This window comes from Parasteatoda tepidariorum, chromosome 9, assembly GCF_982258835.1.
Source record: "Parasteatoda tepidariorum strain Cologne lab strain chromosome 9, Ptep-v5.0, whole genome shotgun sequence".
NCBI lineage: Eukaryota > Metazoa > Arthropoda > Arachnida > Araneae > Theridiidae > Parasteatoda > Parasteatoda tepidariorum.
Genome location: NC_141763.1, coordinates 72,489,339 through 72,508,982, shown reverse-complemented (window position 1 = coordinate 72,508,982; position 19,644 = coordinate 72,489,339). Strand labels below are relative to the sequence as shown.

The 19,644-nt window shown below is 28.3% G+C and overlaps 2 protein-coding genes across 3 annotated transcripts in view; one reads left to right on the top strand and one right to left on the bottom strand.

The window, feature by feature from the left end:
* The window catches only part of LOC107437624 (acetyl-coenzyme A transporter 1), a 60,807-nt gene extending 41,334 nt beyond the window's left edge, over positions 1-19,473 (bottom strand). For both annotated transcript variants that reach the window (XM_071187167.2, XM_087152119.1), the window contains exon 1: positions 19,347-19,473. The gene's annotated coding sequence lies outside the window, so the exon portion shown is untranslated. The remainder of the gene's footprint in view (positions 1-19,346) is intronic.
* The window catches only part of LOC107437625 (uncharacterized), a 41,496-nt gene continuing 25,414 nt past the window's right edge, over positions 3,563-19,644 (top strand). Inside the window, exon 1 of the mRNA XM_016049705.5 lies at positions 3,563-3,801. Within this exon, the coding sequence (XP_015905191.3) occupies positions 3,744-3,801 (58 nt within the window). The 5' untranslated portion in view covers positions 3,563-3,743. The remainder of the gene's footprint in view (positions 3,802-19,644) is intronic.

The window sequence follows — 19,644 nt, the reverse complement described above, 5'->3', positions numbered from 1 at the left end:
TAAACTCTCACAATTATTAATTTAGCTTACCATACTTTGAACACGTTTCTACCAAATAAGATTAAACTTAAAAATTTCGAAAAAGTAAATTGGTATATTTATATCACAAAGAATAACACTTATACCAACCATCGTAAATAGTCAGAAACAGTAATGAACATGTTATCTCTTCTCAAATATATTTACGATATAGTTTTTCTTTATTTTCATCATTTCCTTTTCATAGACGTAAACTTCTGACACTTTATCTTTCACGCTACAAAATCAATATTAAATTTATTTTTGAAATTTATTAATTTTGCTTTATCACGTCAGTAATGTTATCAGTTCATTTGACATATAAAAATCAGTTTCTGAGACGTTTTGCTTCCCGCTGATAAGAAAATTGTAGCTTTTGATCATCTTCCGTGTTTAGGAGTTGAGCAGTGACAAGTAGCAATGGGAAATGGTTGTTATTACTATTAATGGTTGTTATTTCAATTAAAGAATACGCGGGAAATATCCGCCCATAACTCCAACGTAATTGAAAAGCTTGATGAAACAAGGCCTTAAGTTAGAATTTCGGGAGAGAAAAAAAATAGAGATTTTACGAGGAAGGATTTTATTTAATCTCATTTTACTATGCATGTGAAATTCATTTAAATGTTTCGAGAGTTTAAATTTCAGAGATCTTAAAGGATGAAGTCACCGAATCGAATCACAATGTTTGATAGTTTACGGAGTTGAAGATGTTTCCAAGTGTCTTTGGCAACAACACAGTAGATGCAAAACTTTGTGTATTGATAGCAAACTAGAAAGCTATAACGCTAACAGTTTAAATGGCAGTTTGGGATTTATAAATTTCGCTTGAGGATGAGAACTAAGGATAAAACAATCTTTATTTCCTATGGTCACATACAATCTTTAAAACTATTTTTTATAAAGCCAGCGTTGAACAACCAACCCGTAGTAGTCTTATAATTTTGAACCTAACTCAGAAGACAAAGGAACCCCTGGATCAAGAATTGGGACGAACTAGCCTTTGTGGGATACTTTTTGATGGAACTAACCCGCATTTTCATTAAATGGAGAGGAAAAACACGAAAACTTCCTAAGAAGGGTATTTTAACCTAATGATCCTTCTACCACTGAGTATATTTTACGTCAACACTGTGGTGCGAGTCTCGAGCAGAAGTATCAACCACCCACAGCTGGGATTCGAACATGGGTCACCTCATTAGGACAAGAACGCTTCTATCCCCTGAGCCACCGCAGCTCTAAAGCTAAAATCTATTGCAATTCACTTAAATGTTATTTTGAACCTTCATCCTTCACGACTTCAGTTTTTAAACATAAATTTAATTATGAAGTGTAATGTCCGATGCATTATCTTTTTTCAAATAGAAACATGATTATTATTTTCGTATCAACACATTAAAGGGAGTTAGAGCTTCGAATGTCAGCTCAAAATACAATAGCGACAAAAGGTTAAGGTAACAACATGTTCTCCGTGTCTAAACTGAAGTTGAATGACCACAGAAACGTTAAATTTGCACTAAGTAATTCCTTATGCGGCATAAAAATTTACATGTATTGAAATACAAACATGATTTACATTGGAAAAAAAAAACATTTGGCTACTCAAAGAAAACAATTATCACAGTTTTACGTCGAAAATGGTCATGGGAATATTACAAAAAATGGATTAAGAGAATTTTTCCAGGTTTTTAGATAGCTACACTCGTAGAGGAGGCGACTTTATAGAATTTAAATTTGATGGCCTGAGAAGGTATCAGTTTGGAGAGCCACCTTACTCCCACTCCATACCTTAAAAAAAGAAGAACTGATACTTGTATGAGTATAGAAATGTGTTTTGGAGACTGATGTTTGCTTCTAATTGCATTTTAATGGATTGCATCATGTGTCACATTTACCTCATCATATGTTCTTGAAATATGGAGATATTCACCGGAAGGAGTGGTCAGTTAGATCTCCAGGCCTGAATCCGGCAGAAAATATTTGAGACTATCTCCTCAGATATGTTGCTGCTTTTAGCTTACTTACCTCGTCTCTTATATAAGGTGGAACAGGAGTTACTTAGTGTTTGATCTTCGCACCCAATTTTGGATTGCTAACAACTTTATATGCTGTCAATGTATTACAGTTAAGTTGGACACATTACTTATTAGAATCCACTTTTATAATGCTTCAACCAAAAACTGCCACGTGAAACTCTGATATACTGTTTCCACTGAAATGAATGCTTTTATTTTCTTTAATTTTCGTTATTTCCTTTAATTTACTTATTTTCTTTTCTTTATTTATTTATTTTGCAAATAATTTTGAGTGTGAATCTATTCAAATTTCTGTGTTGCATTCAGCAAAGAGCATAATGCAGATTTCCACCAAATTTTTTGTTTCTAAGTTCATTCATATACACAAAAAACAATATTATCCTAAATTTTGAAGGTCATTGTGTATACATATATATATTTTAAATTTGAAACCCTTTTTTTAGGATATCTGAATTTTCTTGACATTCTCCCAAATAGCTGTTGCTCATCATAAGGTAATTTCTCGTAATCTTTCAAATTCTACCATTAAAAAAAGTATGAAGGCTACTTTTCTCTGACTGACTTTTATTATCTCAAACTATAATGGAATTTAGTGACTACAAAAATATTCTTTTCCTATTTATTTAATTTCAAAATTGATTGAATAACTTTCTGTAATAAAGATTTTATAGTTAGAATTCAAAATTGACTAGAGAACATAAAAAATCTAAGATTAATTTAATTTACGAGGAAAATTTATAAAAAAAAATATCTGTTCAAAAGCAAATATATAGCAAAATTATTTATGGATTCATGTATCCTTCAGATATAGTGGATGGAATAATTTTATTTTATCCTGTTATCAAAACCATCTATAACTTTCCTAAATATAAACAAAGCGAACGAGAAGAGAAAGTAATAGAAATTGGCCTCAAGTTATAAAAACCAACTTACAACTTTTTCATGGTAATTTAAATAGATAAACAGTAGGTGTAAAACTACTTTGTTATTCGATACTTAAACTTATCATAAATCAAAATAGGCCATAGACGTACATTGACCAACTTCCAAATGTAATAATCTAAAGATGAAAAGTGGATGATGACAGTGAAAAATTGACGAGATACATTGTTCTTATATTATGTGATAAAAATCGTTTGGTATTTATGCGATGCGTTGAGTGGAACGAACCTGAAAGTTATGAAAACTCGTCTTATTGTTCTCCTAAATCGTGGGAAATCTTTTCGGTTTTAAGTTCAATTTAACTTTTTAATTTAGAAGAAAAGCTTAAAGAATAAATAAAAAAATATTTTATTTTCAAACACTCGCTATACCAGTCTGGAATGGTTACAATCCTTTAATTGACCAACACACCGTGACCACTTCTGACTACCATATGGAAAACTTTCGCTTCAGTAAAGAACAAATGAAAGAAAGGCGGAAAAAGCAAAACCAGAAATAAAAATTCCGGTTCTTGTCACCTTGCTTTCTGATAGAACATAAAGACCTAGATTTCAGAATGGAAGAAAATAAACAAAATAGTTGAATACTAGCAATGGTTTTTTATCGTTTGCCTCGTAGTGAGTAAGATCAAGATTTCCCCTCGAGCAGACGATTTTCTTAGCTTGAAGTGAAGAGAGCAGTGAGAGTTGTGAGATCTGAGAAGTGTTCTTTTCTCCGATCACCATCTGGAAGATCGGGTTAAAGGGGATGAAGATGCTGAAGCTATTATGGTCAGCAATTTTGCTGTGTGCAATTTTTGGGAATGGTAAGTTCTTAATGCTTTTTTCTTAGAGTCAGTTTAGTTTGTATGATGGACTATTCTTTAAGGTGCTTGAAGAACGATAAAAGATTTTGAATTACTCCTATTTAAAACTCAACCAACTATAATTATAGATTTTTGACAAAAAGAACTCTTTAACATATAGTATTTTCGTAAACTTTATCAATATTTAAACATCTAACTTTTCTAAAGAATGCATATTTCTTTTTTTTTTATACGTAAACTTTTGAATTGTCGTTCAGTTTGGTTAAAATTATTTTAAAATTTTTTATTTTCATATTTTATTTAACAAATAGCTTGGCAGCAATAGAACAATATAATTAAGAATAATATTATGTGATATCACTTTAGAATTAAGAACTTTTTCAAAGAGATAGATTTTAAAATTTCATATTATTTAAGTGTAAATTGTTTCAATGTTTTATATTCATCCTATGTATAAATAATATATTGTATCTCATAGTAAAAGTTGTTTAAAATTATATACTATGAATTTTAAATTAGATATTATGAATTTTAAATTACATGTTATGTATTACTTATTTATTAGTTAGACTTCATTTTCAAAAATTGAAGCATCTAAAACTACTTTTGTAGTCTTTCCCCACTTTTATGTAAAAAAAAATTCCCAATCTAGTTTTTATTATTCTATTATGGCTTGAAGCATTATCATGAAGGAAATTTTTTTCATCAATTATTATGTAAATTTTTCATTTAAATTAATTCATTAAGAACCCTTAAATAATTTTTTCCAGTTTCATTTTTTAATTAATTATTTTTTCCATTGCATTTCATAACTGTAAATGCAGTTAGAATTGCAGTTGAATTTTTTTTTAATTAAGAAGTAAAATAGTGAAAATTAAATTTAGTATAAATAATTTTAAATGCATGCTTTCATACTTCTTTGATTTACTGGACTTATCAATAAAGATTAGTCATTGAGAAGGAAAAAATAGAAAACAAATGCATTTAGGTAAGAAATAACACGGTGGTTTGATTAGAATATTTTTGTCTATTAAATTTTTTTTCTAAAATTGAAATTATAAATTGCTTATAAATTTCGTGAGGAAAATTGAAACATCTGAAGTTTTTCAGTCCTTCGTTCTCTTTTGTATAAATTTTTTTTTCCAATCTGGTCATTATTATTATTTTATTATGGCTTAAAGCATTATTATAACGAAATTTTTTCAATTATTATGTTAATTTTTAATTAAGAACCCTTAAATAATTGTTTCCAGAATGTCTAATGTTTAAGTTTTTATTAATTATTTTTCCTTTGCATTCTAAATTGTAAATTAAGTTTCAATTAAAGTTTTAAAAAGTATTTTTTTTAAGAGGCAATAAAGGGAAAATTAAATGAAAATCAGTAAAAATATTATAAAATGCTTTCATGCATTTTTGATTAATTGGACAGATCATTAAAGATTAGCTATTAAAAATTATATTTCATGAAAAAAGCGTCAAATGCGAAAAGATATGATGGTCTAAAAGTATATTTTTAAATAAATAAATAAATAAAACATCACTTTATCCGTCTGATATACTTCAGTTATGATCCTTTACAATTTTTCCAACCTCTTCGTAACATCGTAATAAAAAAATTCTTTTAAAACCTTTAAATTACAAGATTTGTTTTTTAATTTAAATTTATGATTTTTTATAATGTTTAAAATTTCATTAGCAATGCATTTATAGTAGTAGAAGTAGTTGAGGAGTTTCTTTCGTCATGAAATATGTCATTTTTTTCTATTGTCATCATGTTCTTAAAAGAGAACATGTTCTGAAATTTTTTTTTGTAGAGAAGTTACATATTTGATTTAAAACTATAACACCTTGTTAAATTTAAACAGCATTAAACTATTAAATCGGTATACATAAATAAAAGTGCCCCATGATTTCCTTTATCTTACATCGGTCCACTATGACCTTTATAAAAAAGGACCATTCAATCTCATGTGCTCTAAAATATTTTATACTTTTATTATTATTCAAATTTATCATTTATTCACAAATAAGATTGGCAGAGCCGCTGTGGCTCAAGCGATAGAGCTTTCGCCTTCTAATGAGGTGAACCGGGTTCGAATCTTAGCAATGGCTGGTCGATACGAATTCCGCACCTACCACAGTGCTAACGTAAAAATATCCTCAGTGGTAGACGGATCATGAGTTGGAGTCCCCTTGCCATCAGGCTACCCTTGGGAGCGTTTCGTGATTTTTCTCCCCATGTAACGCAAATGCGGGTAAGTTCAATCAAAAAGTCCTCCACGAAGGTAAATTGTACCCAACAATTGATTCAAGAGTTCCCTTGTCTTCTGAATTGGGTTCAAAATTACAAGGCTACGGAGTTAAACCTCAGTCGTAAACCCAAAATTGGGTCGGCTGTTCAACGACGGTTATAAATTAAAATAAAATAAGCAGAGCCGTGGTGTTTCAGGGAATAAAGTGTTCGCCTCTCAATGAGGTTACCCAGGTTCGAATTCTAGCGAAAGCTGGTTGATACGAATTCCATATCCGGCTTTCACCAAGCACAGTGCTTTTTTAAATATAACCTCAGTGATAGATGACTCATAGGTTGGAGTCTCTTCACCATCGGACAATCCGTAGGAGGTTTTCGTGACCTTTTCTTTCCATTTAACGCAAATGCAGGTGAGTTCCATCAAAAAAATTCCTTCACGAGGGTGAGATTGTCCCAAAGCTTGATGACACCAGTTCCCTTGTCTCCTAGATTTTGTTCAAAATTTTAGGGTTATGGAGTTAAATATTGATAGTCGTAAACTCTGAATCATGTCGGCTGTTCAACGCCAATTTTAAAATAAAATATTTCAAATCAAAATTCCTGGATAGTTAGATGCAGTGCTTCAACAGTAAACGACGGACGTATGAAGCATTTCTGATTAACAGGATCAAATTTTTATTTGTGATTTATGTTCCTAAATATGATCAATTTCAATTTATGATTAATTCCAATTATATTTCTTAATATTACTATATTTCGAAATTCTTGATTGTTTCTCGGTGTAAAGGGTCGTATTGTTAGTTTGTTGCTATAACAAATTTTCCAGCTGTAAAAAAAGTTATTATTTTTTATCATCATCATCATCATAGTTGGCCAGACAGCCCAATGTGAGCCAATGCCTTTCTCTGAAGATTTCTCCATGACGACTTCCGATTTATCTTTGATCTCCAATTCTTTTCATTAATTGCAAGAAAATCAGACTCCACTGAGTCAGCCCATCTCAACCGCTGCCTTCCCCGATTTCTTGTTCCAGTGGGTCTTCTAAAAAGCAGTATCTTTTCTATTGTATTGTCATCACTCATTCGAATCACGTGGGTCATCCAATTCATTCTATTTATTTTTATGTATTTAATAATGTCAGATTGTTTATAAATCTAGTACAGTTCAAAGATAAATCTCCTTCTCCAGTTATTATTTTCCTTAATTTTATTCCATTTTATTTTTTATCACCATTCCCTAATATACTCCGTTAATTCATTTACCTTTCAAAATAGTTTTTTTTTCATTAATATCTTCTGGACGGGCGTTACATAAAAGCATTTCTGCAAAACCTGAATTAGGATGTAAAAAAATAAAAAGCGGTAGCTTAAATGAGAGCATGGTCAAATTGACATAATTATTTTGCTTTAGCTTCAATCAATGTTAGTCTAATCACATATGTAATTTCAGTTCAAAATGTAGCTATATAATTTTAATTTTAGAACTAAGTGGTGAATTAAATAAATCAAACTATTATAACCCCACCCAGAGGAAACTGCTTAAGAATTAGTTAGGTTACCAGTTTTATCTTTTTATCGTGATTGATAATGTTTCCTCTTGTCAGGTATTTTTGACAGTCTGTGTGAAAGGGTTGAACAATGCTCTTTTTTTTTTTTTATCTTACGGGCTATTTTATAATTCAAAAAAATTTTCTATCAATTTTACTCACGCAATTTTTCTGGCAATAAATAAATAAATATAAAATATTAGAAGAAGAGAAACTTCAAGGACCCAGTCCTGTCAAACTTTACCTAAATTTAAATAAATATTGAGAATATTGTAATTATACATATTACACTGAAATATGCTTATAGAATATTATATTACTGGCATTTAAAATATTGCGACAGATTAAAACACATCCATTTGCAGTTAAAAATTATGAATATATGGCGAATTGAGAATTCAAAATTATGCATACATTGTGTCTTGAGATAGGTCCCAAGGTGAAATATATTTAACAGTTCCACGATATAATCCCCACATGGTTTAAAGGAAATCAAAATTCTGATCAATCTAATTTAAATATCATTATTTTCTCATAAAAATAGATAAAAATCATTATGATCTAATAAAATTCAGTTTAATAGTATTGTATATTCATATTTGGAAAATGAAAATAAGATGAAAAAATTTTTTCATTTCAAATAAAGATTTTTTCTTAAAAAAAGACATTAGTATTCATAGCTTCGGATGCTAAGTTTGGCGGTAATATCATCTATTGGTTAACATATAACTGGAAATTATAATAATGTTAATGTTGCTAAAATGTCCTAAGTAAGCCTGAAAATAACCACTCGCCATATGGCGACTTAACAAAATAAAAGTGGCGACTTTAATTAAATAAACAGCCGGTCACGTTTTCTTACCAATTTTAGGGAGAGATTTTTGCAAATTTATATATTTCAAAGTTGTAATGTATACATTACATACATTACAGCTGATCAATATGAATATCGCTGAATATTTTCAGCTGATAAAAAAATTATCGATAAATCTCAACCACTGTAAAACTATTTTTTCTGTTATGAGCATTTATACAGAAAAATCCATCCAAACAAATATTAAAATCTATATAAAACCATTTTATGAGCATAAATTTGAAAGAAAATAAAATATGCATTTTTCATCATCATCATTGGTACGACAGCTCGGGCTAGGCCTTGGCCTTCTTGAAAACATTTTTTCATGTCGTTCTCCTTGTTAGCAGCTCTTGCTAGTTCAATACTCTTTATGTTTTAAAATGCGCGTTAATGGAGTTTAGCCATTAGAGTTTTGGACGTCCTCTAGCTCTATTAATGGGCAGCGTTGAATAAATACATTGTTAGATGTTATAGTTTTTATTTTCCTATTATGGGTACAGATCTCTTTTATAAATATCTTCTTAGATTGGCTTACATGTTTGATAAAAAGTAATTTTTGATTATTTTATTATGGTTTTTTATATATCAATTTATAAATGGAGTACATCTTTAGAGTGATATAAATTTTTAAAAATAATTTCTAAATACTCTATAACCTGTAGTTGCCTACAAAAATAATTAACATAAATTTATTTCCAGCTTAATTATTTAACCCTCCAGCTTTGAGCATTTTAAACGTGTTACTGAAATAAAAGTAAGCACCAAAATTATAAGTCCGTTTACACTTTGAAAATATCCAGATCAAGCCATTTTACCGTAAAATACTTTTTACTGTAAAAATTTTATACCCTACTTTTTACAGTAATGCTTATTTAATTATAGTGATTCATTAAATATTACTGTAAGAATTGCAGTACTTCAAATTTTTTGTTTCGTACAATTTTACGGTAAAAATGAATTTAACAGTAAAAAGTACTGGCAACTTGAGAGCCGGTATTTTTTACTGTAATTTGATCTGGAAATTTTTTATAGTGTAATAAATTACAAACACAAAATATGGAAGTTTTCAGACGTCCAAAAACCACCATATTTTATGTTCGTAAGTTATTAATGGATAAAAATTTTAAAATTCAGAGAGGTGACTTGTTATCATAGTCGTCTTAAAAAAACCAACATAGTTTAAAATGCTCAAGTACAAAAATTTAAGGGTATCAGGCATTTATTGGAAGGGGAAAATAACTTTTGTACCTCTTGACGAATTTTGAACTTCTTTTAAAGTTAGGTTAAAATGAGAAAATATTCGTTCCTAACTATAATCCATTTGAGCTTATGTTAACACAATTTACATCCATAAATGTCAAAAATAGTAACCGAAATCATGACAACAAGCTATAAGCAGAAACTCCGCATTTCTAAGCAGAAATGAAACACGATTCTGAACAATAAATAGATCACAAGTTATGCACTTCTACTCTTAATTTCAAAACTAAAAGAATAAAGTAACTTGATCGCCGTTAAACGTGACAGATTTTGTTCACGAATGGATTGGTGAAACAAAGAAAATACACTCCATTCTGGATTATTCGAAAATGATAGCGCATAATCCTTAGACTGAGTCACAAATAGATCACTTATATTGAAATATAAGCAGTAAGACAACTAAGTAAAATCTCTACTGAAAAGTTCCGCTGAATAAATAAAGCAAATAAGTTTATAAATGGAAGTAGCTTAGTTTTTTAAGAATCCTTTTTTTAAAGCCATTTTTCACATCATTGTACGAACTGTTTTCAGTTTAGTTTATTTCTAACTATTTTCAGAAGCTTTGTGTATGAGCGAAAGCATCAAAGAACTTAAAATATATTTAAGCTCAGCCAGTTTTAGTTTTAAAAAAAATTATAATAATAAAAAAAAATAACGAAATTAGTTTGTTAACACGTAATTTGATTTCCTATTTTATGTTTATCCAAAATTCAGATAAGAAAGAGATTCAGAATTTCTGTTTTATGTAAGTTTTTTTTATTACGAAAACAAAAAATTGATCGTAAATGAATTAGTTCATTCCGCAATTCTTATAAATTGTAATCAATAGAAATCAAAATTGTATTTATTAGTGTTTCGCAAAATTGTATTAATTAGTGTTTCAAAAAATGTTATTAATTAATGTTTTAGAAAATTGAATTAAAGAGATTCAGAATTTCTGCTTATTTAAGTTTTTTTTATTACGAAAACAAAAAAATTATCTTAAATGGATTAGTTCATTCCGCAATTCTTATAAATTGTAATCAATAGAAATCAAAATTGTATTTATTAGTGTTTCGCAAAATTGTATTAATTAGTGTTTCTTAAAATTGTGTTAATGTTTTGCAAAATTGTATTAATTAATGATTTGCAAAAATTGCATTAATTAATGTTTTGCAAAATTGTATGAAATAATGTTTTGCAAAAATGTATTCATTAATGTTTTGAAAAATTGCAGTAATTAGTGCTTTACAAAATTGTATTTATAAGTTTTTACCTAAACCCTTTCAAATTTAGCCTTTTCGTCTCGTATATAAATTTTATCGTGATTGTTGGCTTCAAGTTTATTGTTTACAATTGTATATAATAAACACTATTTTGTCACAATCATTCGCCATTATCTACTAAATATACTTTAAAATTATCTTAAGGATGTATAATGCATTTTAATTATAAAATTTAAACAGGAAGACGAAAGCCTTATTGAGAGACTTTTTATTTCACAGGGAATAATTAACTATAAATAGAAATAATATTTGATAGTTAAATATATCAGAGACAATAAACTTTCTAATATAAATAAAGATATAATAACTAATTGAGTATATCCCAGACAATAATAAACTATCCATTGTAAATAAAGATATAAAAACTTGAGACGTTTTTTTGAAAAAAATATCTTTTTTAAAGGATTATTGTTCTGCCTTATCAAAACAATAGGAATGCAACAAGCGAGTAATCACTGCGAAAATCCTAATTTTCCCTTTATCGTTTTTGTTTGTATGAGTACACAAAAAAGAACTCATTCAGTTAACTCCAATAACTTGGATTGAATTTAATGAGATATTGTTGTAACAATGAGATCAAACCTTTATGGTTAACAAGGAAGTAAAGTTTATAGTGAAATATAAACTAAGTTGTTCGTTTACACTTGCTAGTCACGAGAGTTGCTGATACGTATTTTACAATTTAAACGCTTTCAACCGTGTATAGGAAGTGGATTTTAAGAACGATTTGGGAGGAGTGGAAAAAATGGACCGAAACTTTTAATATTAATGCCACTGATAAATAAATATTTATAGAGTAATTTCAAAGACCGAATGAAAAAAATTGAACTATCGTATGTTTTTTCGTGAGAATGTACTTTTTACATTAGCATTTTTCTATATGCGTATTCATTCGGTTGAAACAATTTTAATTTAGGAATATTTAGAGAAGAATTGAAGTTTAAAATGATATTTAAAAATTTTTTTTCTGTAGTTTTACCTTATAAATATTTGTTTAAAATACATCTTCAAAATTTATTTGATCTGTTAAAACTTAACACATTTTTTTCAGAGATTTAATGCGATATAATTGAATTTATCACAAGTAATTAAATAGCATTATATACGAGACTGCCAATCTGTGAAATACTACTACTAAAAACATTCTAGGCGAAGTAAAAGAATACTCTTATTGTTAATACTTTGCCTCAAGGGAATTTGTCATTCTATTGAGTTATTATTAGACAAACTTAACTATATAACTCTCATGTTTCATACTTGGTATCTATTCGAAAATGCCAGTACTATAGAATACCGGTACAGTAACATGCATTGCCAAAATGACAGAAAATTTTCTGATTTTTTTTTCTGGTCAACTTATGAGGTTTTTAGAATAGAATTTCATAATACTCCTAGACAAAATTGACTTATTTCAGTGGTCAACATACAAGATAGACAGGTGGTCAAGTTACAAAGGTTTTGTTTCTTTATATTATATAGGAAAAATTCCGTTCTTGATAATTGAGGTCAACTTATGCAGGTGCCCAACTTACAAGGGTGGTCAACTTGGCAGATTTCACTGTACATAGTTCCGAGTGTAGTTGCTTAATCACATTGTAAATACTTCAATAGAAATTTGTAAAAGAGTTTAAGAAGCAAAAGTAACTTCCTCTTTACTCTTTCGTTAACCTATTTTATTTTCAGAATTTCAAAAAAAAGTGATAATATGTTATAAATTATGTAGTTTTTTACCAAGTTTGACATTAACTTTTGCTCTGTATAGCTTTAATAACCAGGATTAGACATACGCAAATATATGTCTAAGTAGGCATAGTGTGAACATGTTTACACTTCCCCATTCAACTTCCAATGGAAGAAATATGAATTAGTTACAAATTTAACACATTTGATGTCCTTTATTTTTTAAATTAGAAAATGATTTTGTTGAATGATAAACCTTTAAAAATAGAGAATGATTTTATAGTGATTTCTTTAAAAATAATGATTTCTACCTCAAATAAAAAATTTAACACGAAACCTTTATATTAATCCATTTTTTTATGGTTTTAATAAAATTTAAAAGAGATGTTTTATCACGTCTGTTAAAATATGAATTAAAGAAGAAAACAACGTTTTTAATAAATATTTATTTCTTTACCATACATTAAACGAAAATAAGACATAAGTGAATAGTCTGGTCTTCATATATGCGACATGTTTACGTTGCTCCAGTGTTGTCCATTCAGACCATTTCATCATCAAATTAAAACTATGGTTATTAAAATTTGTTGCTTTTGAATAAATCAATTTGAATAATGTTTTTCAAATGTATTGATTTATGTTCAAAATACCTTTATTGTGAAATGCTCTCTTACAAATTAGTATTTTAACTTAAATATGCCAATAATCCAATAGGGCTTAGATTGAAATTAATTTTAGCTTTAGATATACCTTTCTAAGTTGTAATAAACTACTACTTGATAAATTATCGAATTTGTCTACACTAGTCCCGTGTAGTAAGGCTAGTGTGGATAAAAATAACCTTCTTTTCAAAAAACAATTATTGTTGAAAAACTAATCAACTTTTTAATTCTAGATATAAACCAGAATGCAGATAAATGTCTAAATCATTGTTAAAAGAAAAACTTAAAAAAAAAAAAAAAACAATATTTACTATAGTTTTTTTAACAATTTTGTAAAAAAGTCTACACTAGCCCCCTCCCCCTTACATTTTTTTCGAAATTTAGCCAGTCCATGATACATGCCGAATATTTGAAATGAAGTTTAATTGACTTTCTTTTTTAAAAAATTTTCCATTACCATTTAAGCATTTTTAATTTAAATTTAATTAATTGTTTGCAAATTTTTTTAACTAAGAAGTTTTATAAACAATTGTAAATTTAATTTAAGTACATGTTGCAACGAATACTTATCATGTACTTTCAGAGCTTAACACTTGAGTCAATGAGTTCGAACCAACCTCCCCCAAAATTAATTTTGCAAGAGAGATAAGAAACTGAAAAAACTGCCTGATAGCTTTCTTTATCTATTGATAGTAAAATATTTCCGGTTTCAAAATATTCTAATCATGTGATATCATCACATAATTTTTTTATTTTAAATAATTAGAACTTGGAGATGACCGCGGTTTTCATACTAAACCTTAAAATGAATACTTATACACCTTTTAAGAGCGAGTACATTAATAATCCGTCATTTACAAATGAAATAAAGACTGTATTTAAGTCTTAGACTAAATATACTTTTAGATATTTGAATAGATTTAGAAATCTTCTTCTGGATTGTAACTATCTGTGCTTGACGAAATACAGATGATATTAAATTTTATAATCTAATTTTTTATTTTGCTATTCTTGCTTGCAATTCGCATCGGTACAACACTTAAGAATGTAGTCTCCCTTCTTTGTTATGAATTCCTTAATTCCGAACCCCCTTGAATTCTGGACCTTGATTTTTGCCACTTTTGTTTTGTGTGGCTTATAGTTACTTTTATCCCTCTTTCTTTTCTTGTATACACCTACTAAAGAGCTACCTTCTGTATCACTCATTGTGCGATAAAAAGCATCAGAAAAATAACAAGTCTAAACAAAATAATTAATTGTTGAGTTATGCTTACAATTTCATACGCAACTACTGCAGGCAATTAGAAGTTTATTGTGAGAGCAAGTAATCTTCAGGAAATGGCATGTTTTCAAACTAAATTGAGATTTCACGAAATATTCTATGCCTGATAGTAAGACATGAAGTCTACGTCAGCTTAAAAATTCAAGAATCTTAATTTTGCAATATGACTGGTTATCGGACTCATCGATTCAATTGTAACATCTATCATTTATTGTCTTAATATGGAACATATTAATTTAGAGTAGTTGAAAGTGTGATAGTTCCTTGTTATTAGTTAGTAAATTTAATTGTCCTAAACCAAATAATTTATCATGTTGCACAGGTGATTCGAAAGTAAGCCAGTTCCTTACATCATTTCAATTAAAATGTTTCACGCTATTAATTTTTCGTACTTAACGCTTCGCTAAAACATTTAAAAAACACTTAATAACATGCTTAAAACAGTTATGTCACAGAATAATTAATCAAAACGTTAAAACTGTAATCTGACAATTGTGTTCACGAACTGATGTTTTCGATGCAATTGCTGCGACAATTGCGTGATTCGTACTTTGAAGATGCAAAGATATCTTTGTACGCGATTTTCCCATTTGATGAGACATACTAAGAAAGAGCATTTCCTTAAATGACTATTAGTCACGATTTAAAAGCGTTTTATTTGTAACCGTTAATGTGAATGAACTATTTAATCTTGACGTAACCGTTATGACATATATTCAATGATCAATGTATAGAATCTTCATACAACAGCACTAAGCTCCAGTTAAAATTTAAGCATTCTAACCAGTCATTAAGTCGTGAAAAGAACGTTTTATGATAAACTCCGATTGGTGAAAATATAGCTATGCATTTTACTGGTTGTGCTCGTTGTGCTCAGTGAAACACTTGAAACTGATATTTTTATCCAGCAAAACAGATAGAATTTTAGTGATTTAAATAATTTAAATGTGATCGAAATGTTTATTGACGATAAATTTTTCTTGTAAGTGGTAAGAAAACCATTATAACTTATATTACAATTTAGCAAAGAGATCCAGTTCAATTTGAGAAGGCTATCTAGGCTTAAAATTGACGAAATTAAAATTAACGGTACTATCGCGCTAAATTTTGTTCATATATTCATCAGGAAACTAAGGAAGCTTGCATTGTCATCGGGTACAAAGCTCTAATAGAAATTTGACTAACACTATATAGTTTCCCACACGGAGAAAAGATTTTGATTAAATAACCGTTCTGTATGGTTATGATATTCCTGGCAAAACAAGGTTTAAAAAATGATTCTGGTAATATAACCAAAATATACGGCGTTTAAACCATTCACTTAGTAATTTTTCGATTCATATGGAAACGGCTTACTGAAAATTCTGTTTTTCAAAACTACACATTTAATTAAAAAAATACAAAACTGAAAGGCAAACTTAACTGAATAAATAGTTTAAACAGAATAAATGGTTAATATCATACTATAAGGTACAATGATAAAATTACCAAATTGTATTACAATATATTTTAATGTCAATTTTACCAAAATCATAACCAAAGTGCTTCGGTAAAAATTACCGATCTTATTTAGTATTACCATAGAGTCAAAAACAGTGTAAATTTCTAACAGTGTTTTGACCATACTTTTTTTCATGATGCAACATGGCCGTTTAATGCTATTTATCACTTTCTTAAAAATCATTGTAAGCAACAAAAAAATTATTTTTCTCCGAAATTTTTTAGTGTCCACAGAAAGATGAAAAATTGTACCCATTCGGCTTTGAAAAATTGCTCCAATTGGCATCCGAAATTGTACCCATTCGGCCTTTCTTTAAACATCGGGAATACAAGATTCCTTAGATACCCTATATGCATTTACTTTTATGCGAATAACTGTTTAAATTTAAACCTCGGAAAGCGCTAAAGCAGCATAAGCTCAAAATATATCTTTAAATATATTTGTAAAAAAGTGAAGAATTATACTTGAATTAAAATGGGATATTAAATTCAATTAGAACAACAGAAAATATTATCAGACCTAACATAAAATATTTATGTGTATGCGAGTTTCTTAGTCTTAAAATAATATTTGTTTCTTTATTTAATTGACATTCCAAGGTAGTAGATTGGATTCTTTACTATCCAAACACAGTTTTTACGTAGGCGTTACTTTCATAAAAAGTTTTCAATATGAACTTATCGGGAACTAGAATTTTTCAGTAAATTAATGACATAAAAAAAGTTACCAACAAAAATATTAAACAATTTCAAAAAGGAATTCTAAAAAAAAAAGAAAAAGAAAATTTCTTTGCAATGTTCAATGATGATCTAATGAACTATGATGATCTAAGAAAGGATGGAAGCCTTTGCTCTAGTTGTCGAAAAGCATTTGAAATTTTGATTGCGAGATTTCATTGTGCTAAATATTAAAGCGAGTTAATACTAAAAAATTAGCAATAAGAAAGAGAACATTTTCTTAAATGAGTTTTAGTCACGATTTAAAATTATTTCTTTTTTTTCTCTCCATTATTTGACGCAAACGTTGTGCCACATATTCAAGCGACAAGAGATTGATTTTATCTTCGATATTATTGTTTTGTTTTTGTAATTATTGTGAGAAGAAAAAATCTCACCCAAAATCATAGAAGTATGAAGAAAGTTACAGAAATCAAAGATTGCCTAAATTGTATCGAAAACTGAATTTTTATTTATTGTGTTCTTATTCATGAGTACAAATTATACATTCCTTTATATTTATGAATTGTTTCATATTTATCAAAGAATTAAAAATAAAATTAGTTGAATAAAGTTATATTTCCTTCCGTTTTTCTATCTTTCTTATAAATTTGTTTTAAGGTTAAAACATTTGAAAATTTAAAACATCTATCTCAAAATTAAAAAAAGCGATATAAAAATAAAAAAACGATTACGTCTTACTTTTATGTATAGATAATTCAATAGTTTGACCTAAATTGCAATTTTGTTATATATAATAATAAATGCTGAAATTCACTTAAAGTTACTGATAAAAAATCTTTTCATTTTCATTGAAAAAGTATTTAAAATTAGTAAAATTAGTAAATATTTAAAATTAGTGAAATTTTGAAATGCAATTAAAGCTATTAAAAAAAACATTAAAAATTTAAACTATGTGAGATTAAGCAAGTATTCTCAAAAATCTACTTAATGAGCTATTTTCTAATTGCCAATAATTTAGTTAAAAAGTAATTAAATGCAGGCTTTGTTTATAGAGCAATCGAACTCTGTTTATAAAAAAAATATGGAGTTCCACTCAGTTTCATGTTCATTCAAGCCACTTCAATCTTAAATGAAAACTAATTTACCTTCCGGTTTAATACTGCTATCAAACAGAAAACATCACAAATCAGACAACCCAGGAAAAAAATATAGAAATCATTCGGCTTTAAGGCTAAAATAGAAGAAAGTTGGAATTTCTTTATTAAATAAATGAAGCCTTCTTTACTTTTCATCTGAACAAAGCAGGAAACTACGGTTGAGTTGAACATGAAGAAAAAAAAATGCTAAATTTGGAATCCAACGGCCAGTGGTTACATTCTGCCATTTATAAAATTTAAAATTAAAAAAAATTGTCAACTATTTATCGAATCATTAATTTCACTAAGCTCATGATGCATGTTTTGAACTGTCCCTAAAAAGGGACATCTGAACGTTTGAACTATCCTCGAGGGTGTGAATAATTACTATGTACAAAAGGGGAGGGGGGAGAACACCCTGAATACTTTTTGATTTAATGATCGGATCTTCACGTTCTAGAACTCAATCTTTTCAAAGGGGTGACCTCAAATATGCTAAATAATTAGAGCAGACGATATTTAAAAAATTTTCAAATCAAGCACAAAAACATACATTCTCTGAATAAACATATCTTTCGTATATTTAAAAAAATTGGTGTACTTAAAATTCGATTTCTCAAGAATTATTTGACCGATTTTGTTGAAATTTCGTATTTTGCCACGCAAAATAACTTTCTTTAAAATGGTTAAAAAAATTGTACACGTTGCAATTTAAAATATTTTTTGAATATTATTAAATGAAATAATAAAAAATAATAAATATGTACTAAAAGTTATTTATTTTTTTATTATTATTTTTATTTATTTATTTATTTATTTTTTTATTATTATTTTTATTTATTTATTTAATTTTTTTTTGCAATGAACATAACTATCTTTGGATAAATGAATTTTATAATTTTGTCCAAAATTTTTTCAATTTGCTATAAAAGTTCACGAGAGCGAAATACGCAAAAAGTAAAATTATCATTAAGGGGTCCAAGGTTAGGACCGCTCTCTTAACCGTATTTCCCAGATCAGATTGTAGCTCCCCCCCCCTCCCATTTTTGGGAGGTCAGAAATCCAAATCCGTACGGGAAAAAAATTTATGTTATTCCCTGAGCCACCGCGGCTTGATTTCGTAATTTAAAATATCGTCTTCACTGTATGGCACGTTTGAGGTTACTCTTTCAAACCGTTAAGATTGAGTTCTGAAACGTGAAGATCCGATCATTAGATCAAAAGTTATTTAGGGTGGTCAGTTTATTTCGTACTGTCCGTGTATTTATACATATATTACAGCTTATACTGTACATATACCTTAAAAACCTGGGAGATGGTAACAAACAAACATGTTATCTTATTATTGATATTTTATAACTGAAAAGTAGTATCAGAAAAATACATATTATATATATTTTTTACAAAACATAAATGCTTCACTTACCTCATTAAAATGCTAGTCATTTTTTACTTCAGTTGTTTGCTACTGTTAATATAGAATACGATTTCATCCGCAAAAGACTGAATTTTAGCAAAATTTCCCAGCAAGTCAATACAGCTGTTTTTAATATATTACACAATTTCAAAGCACTTCCTCTTTAGTTTCTACATTTAGCGTGATTTCCAGATTTGGGTACAAACTTAGATTGACCGCTAGTACAGTTTTTGTTACTGATTTTTTGCTGATGGATAAGGTATGATAAATGAAATGACCTAAAATGTTTTTCGTTTTTTTTAAATAT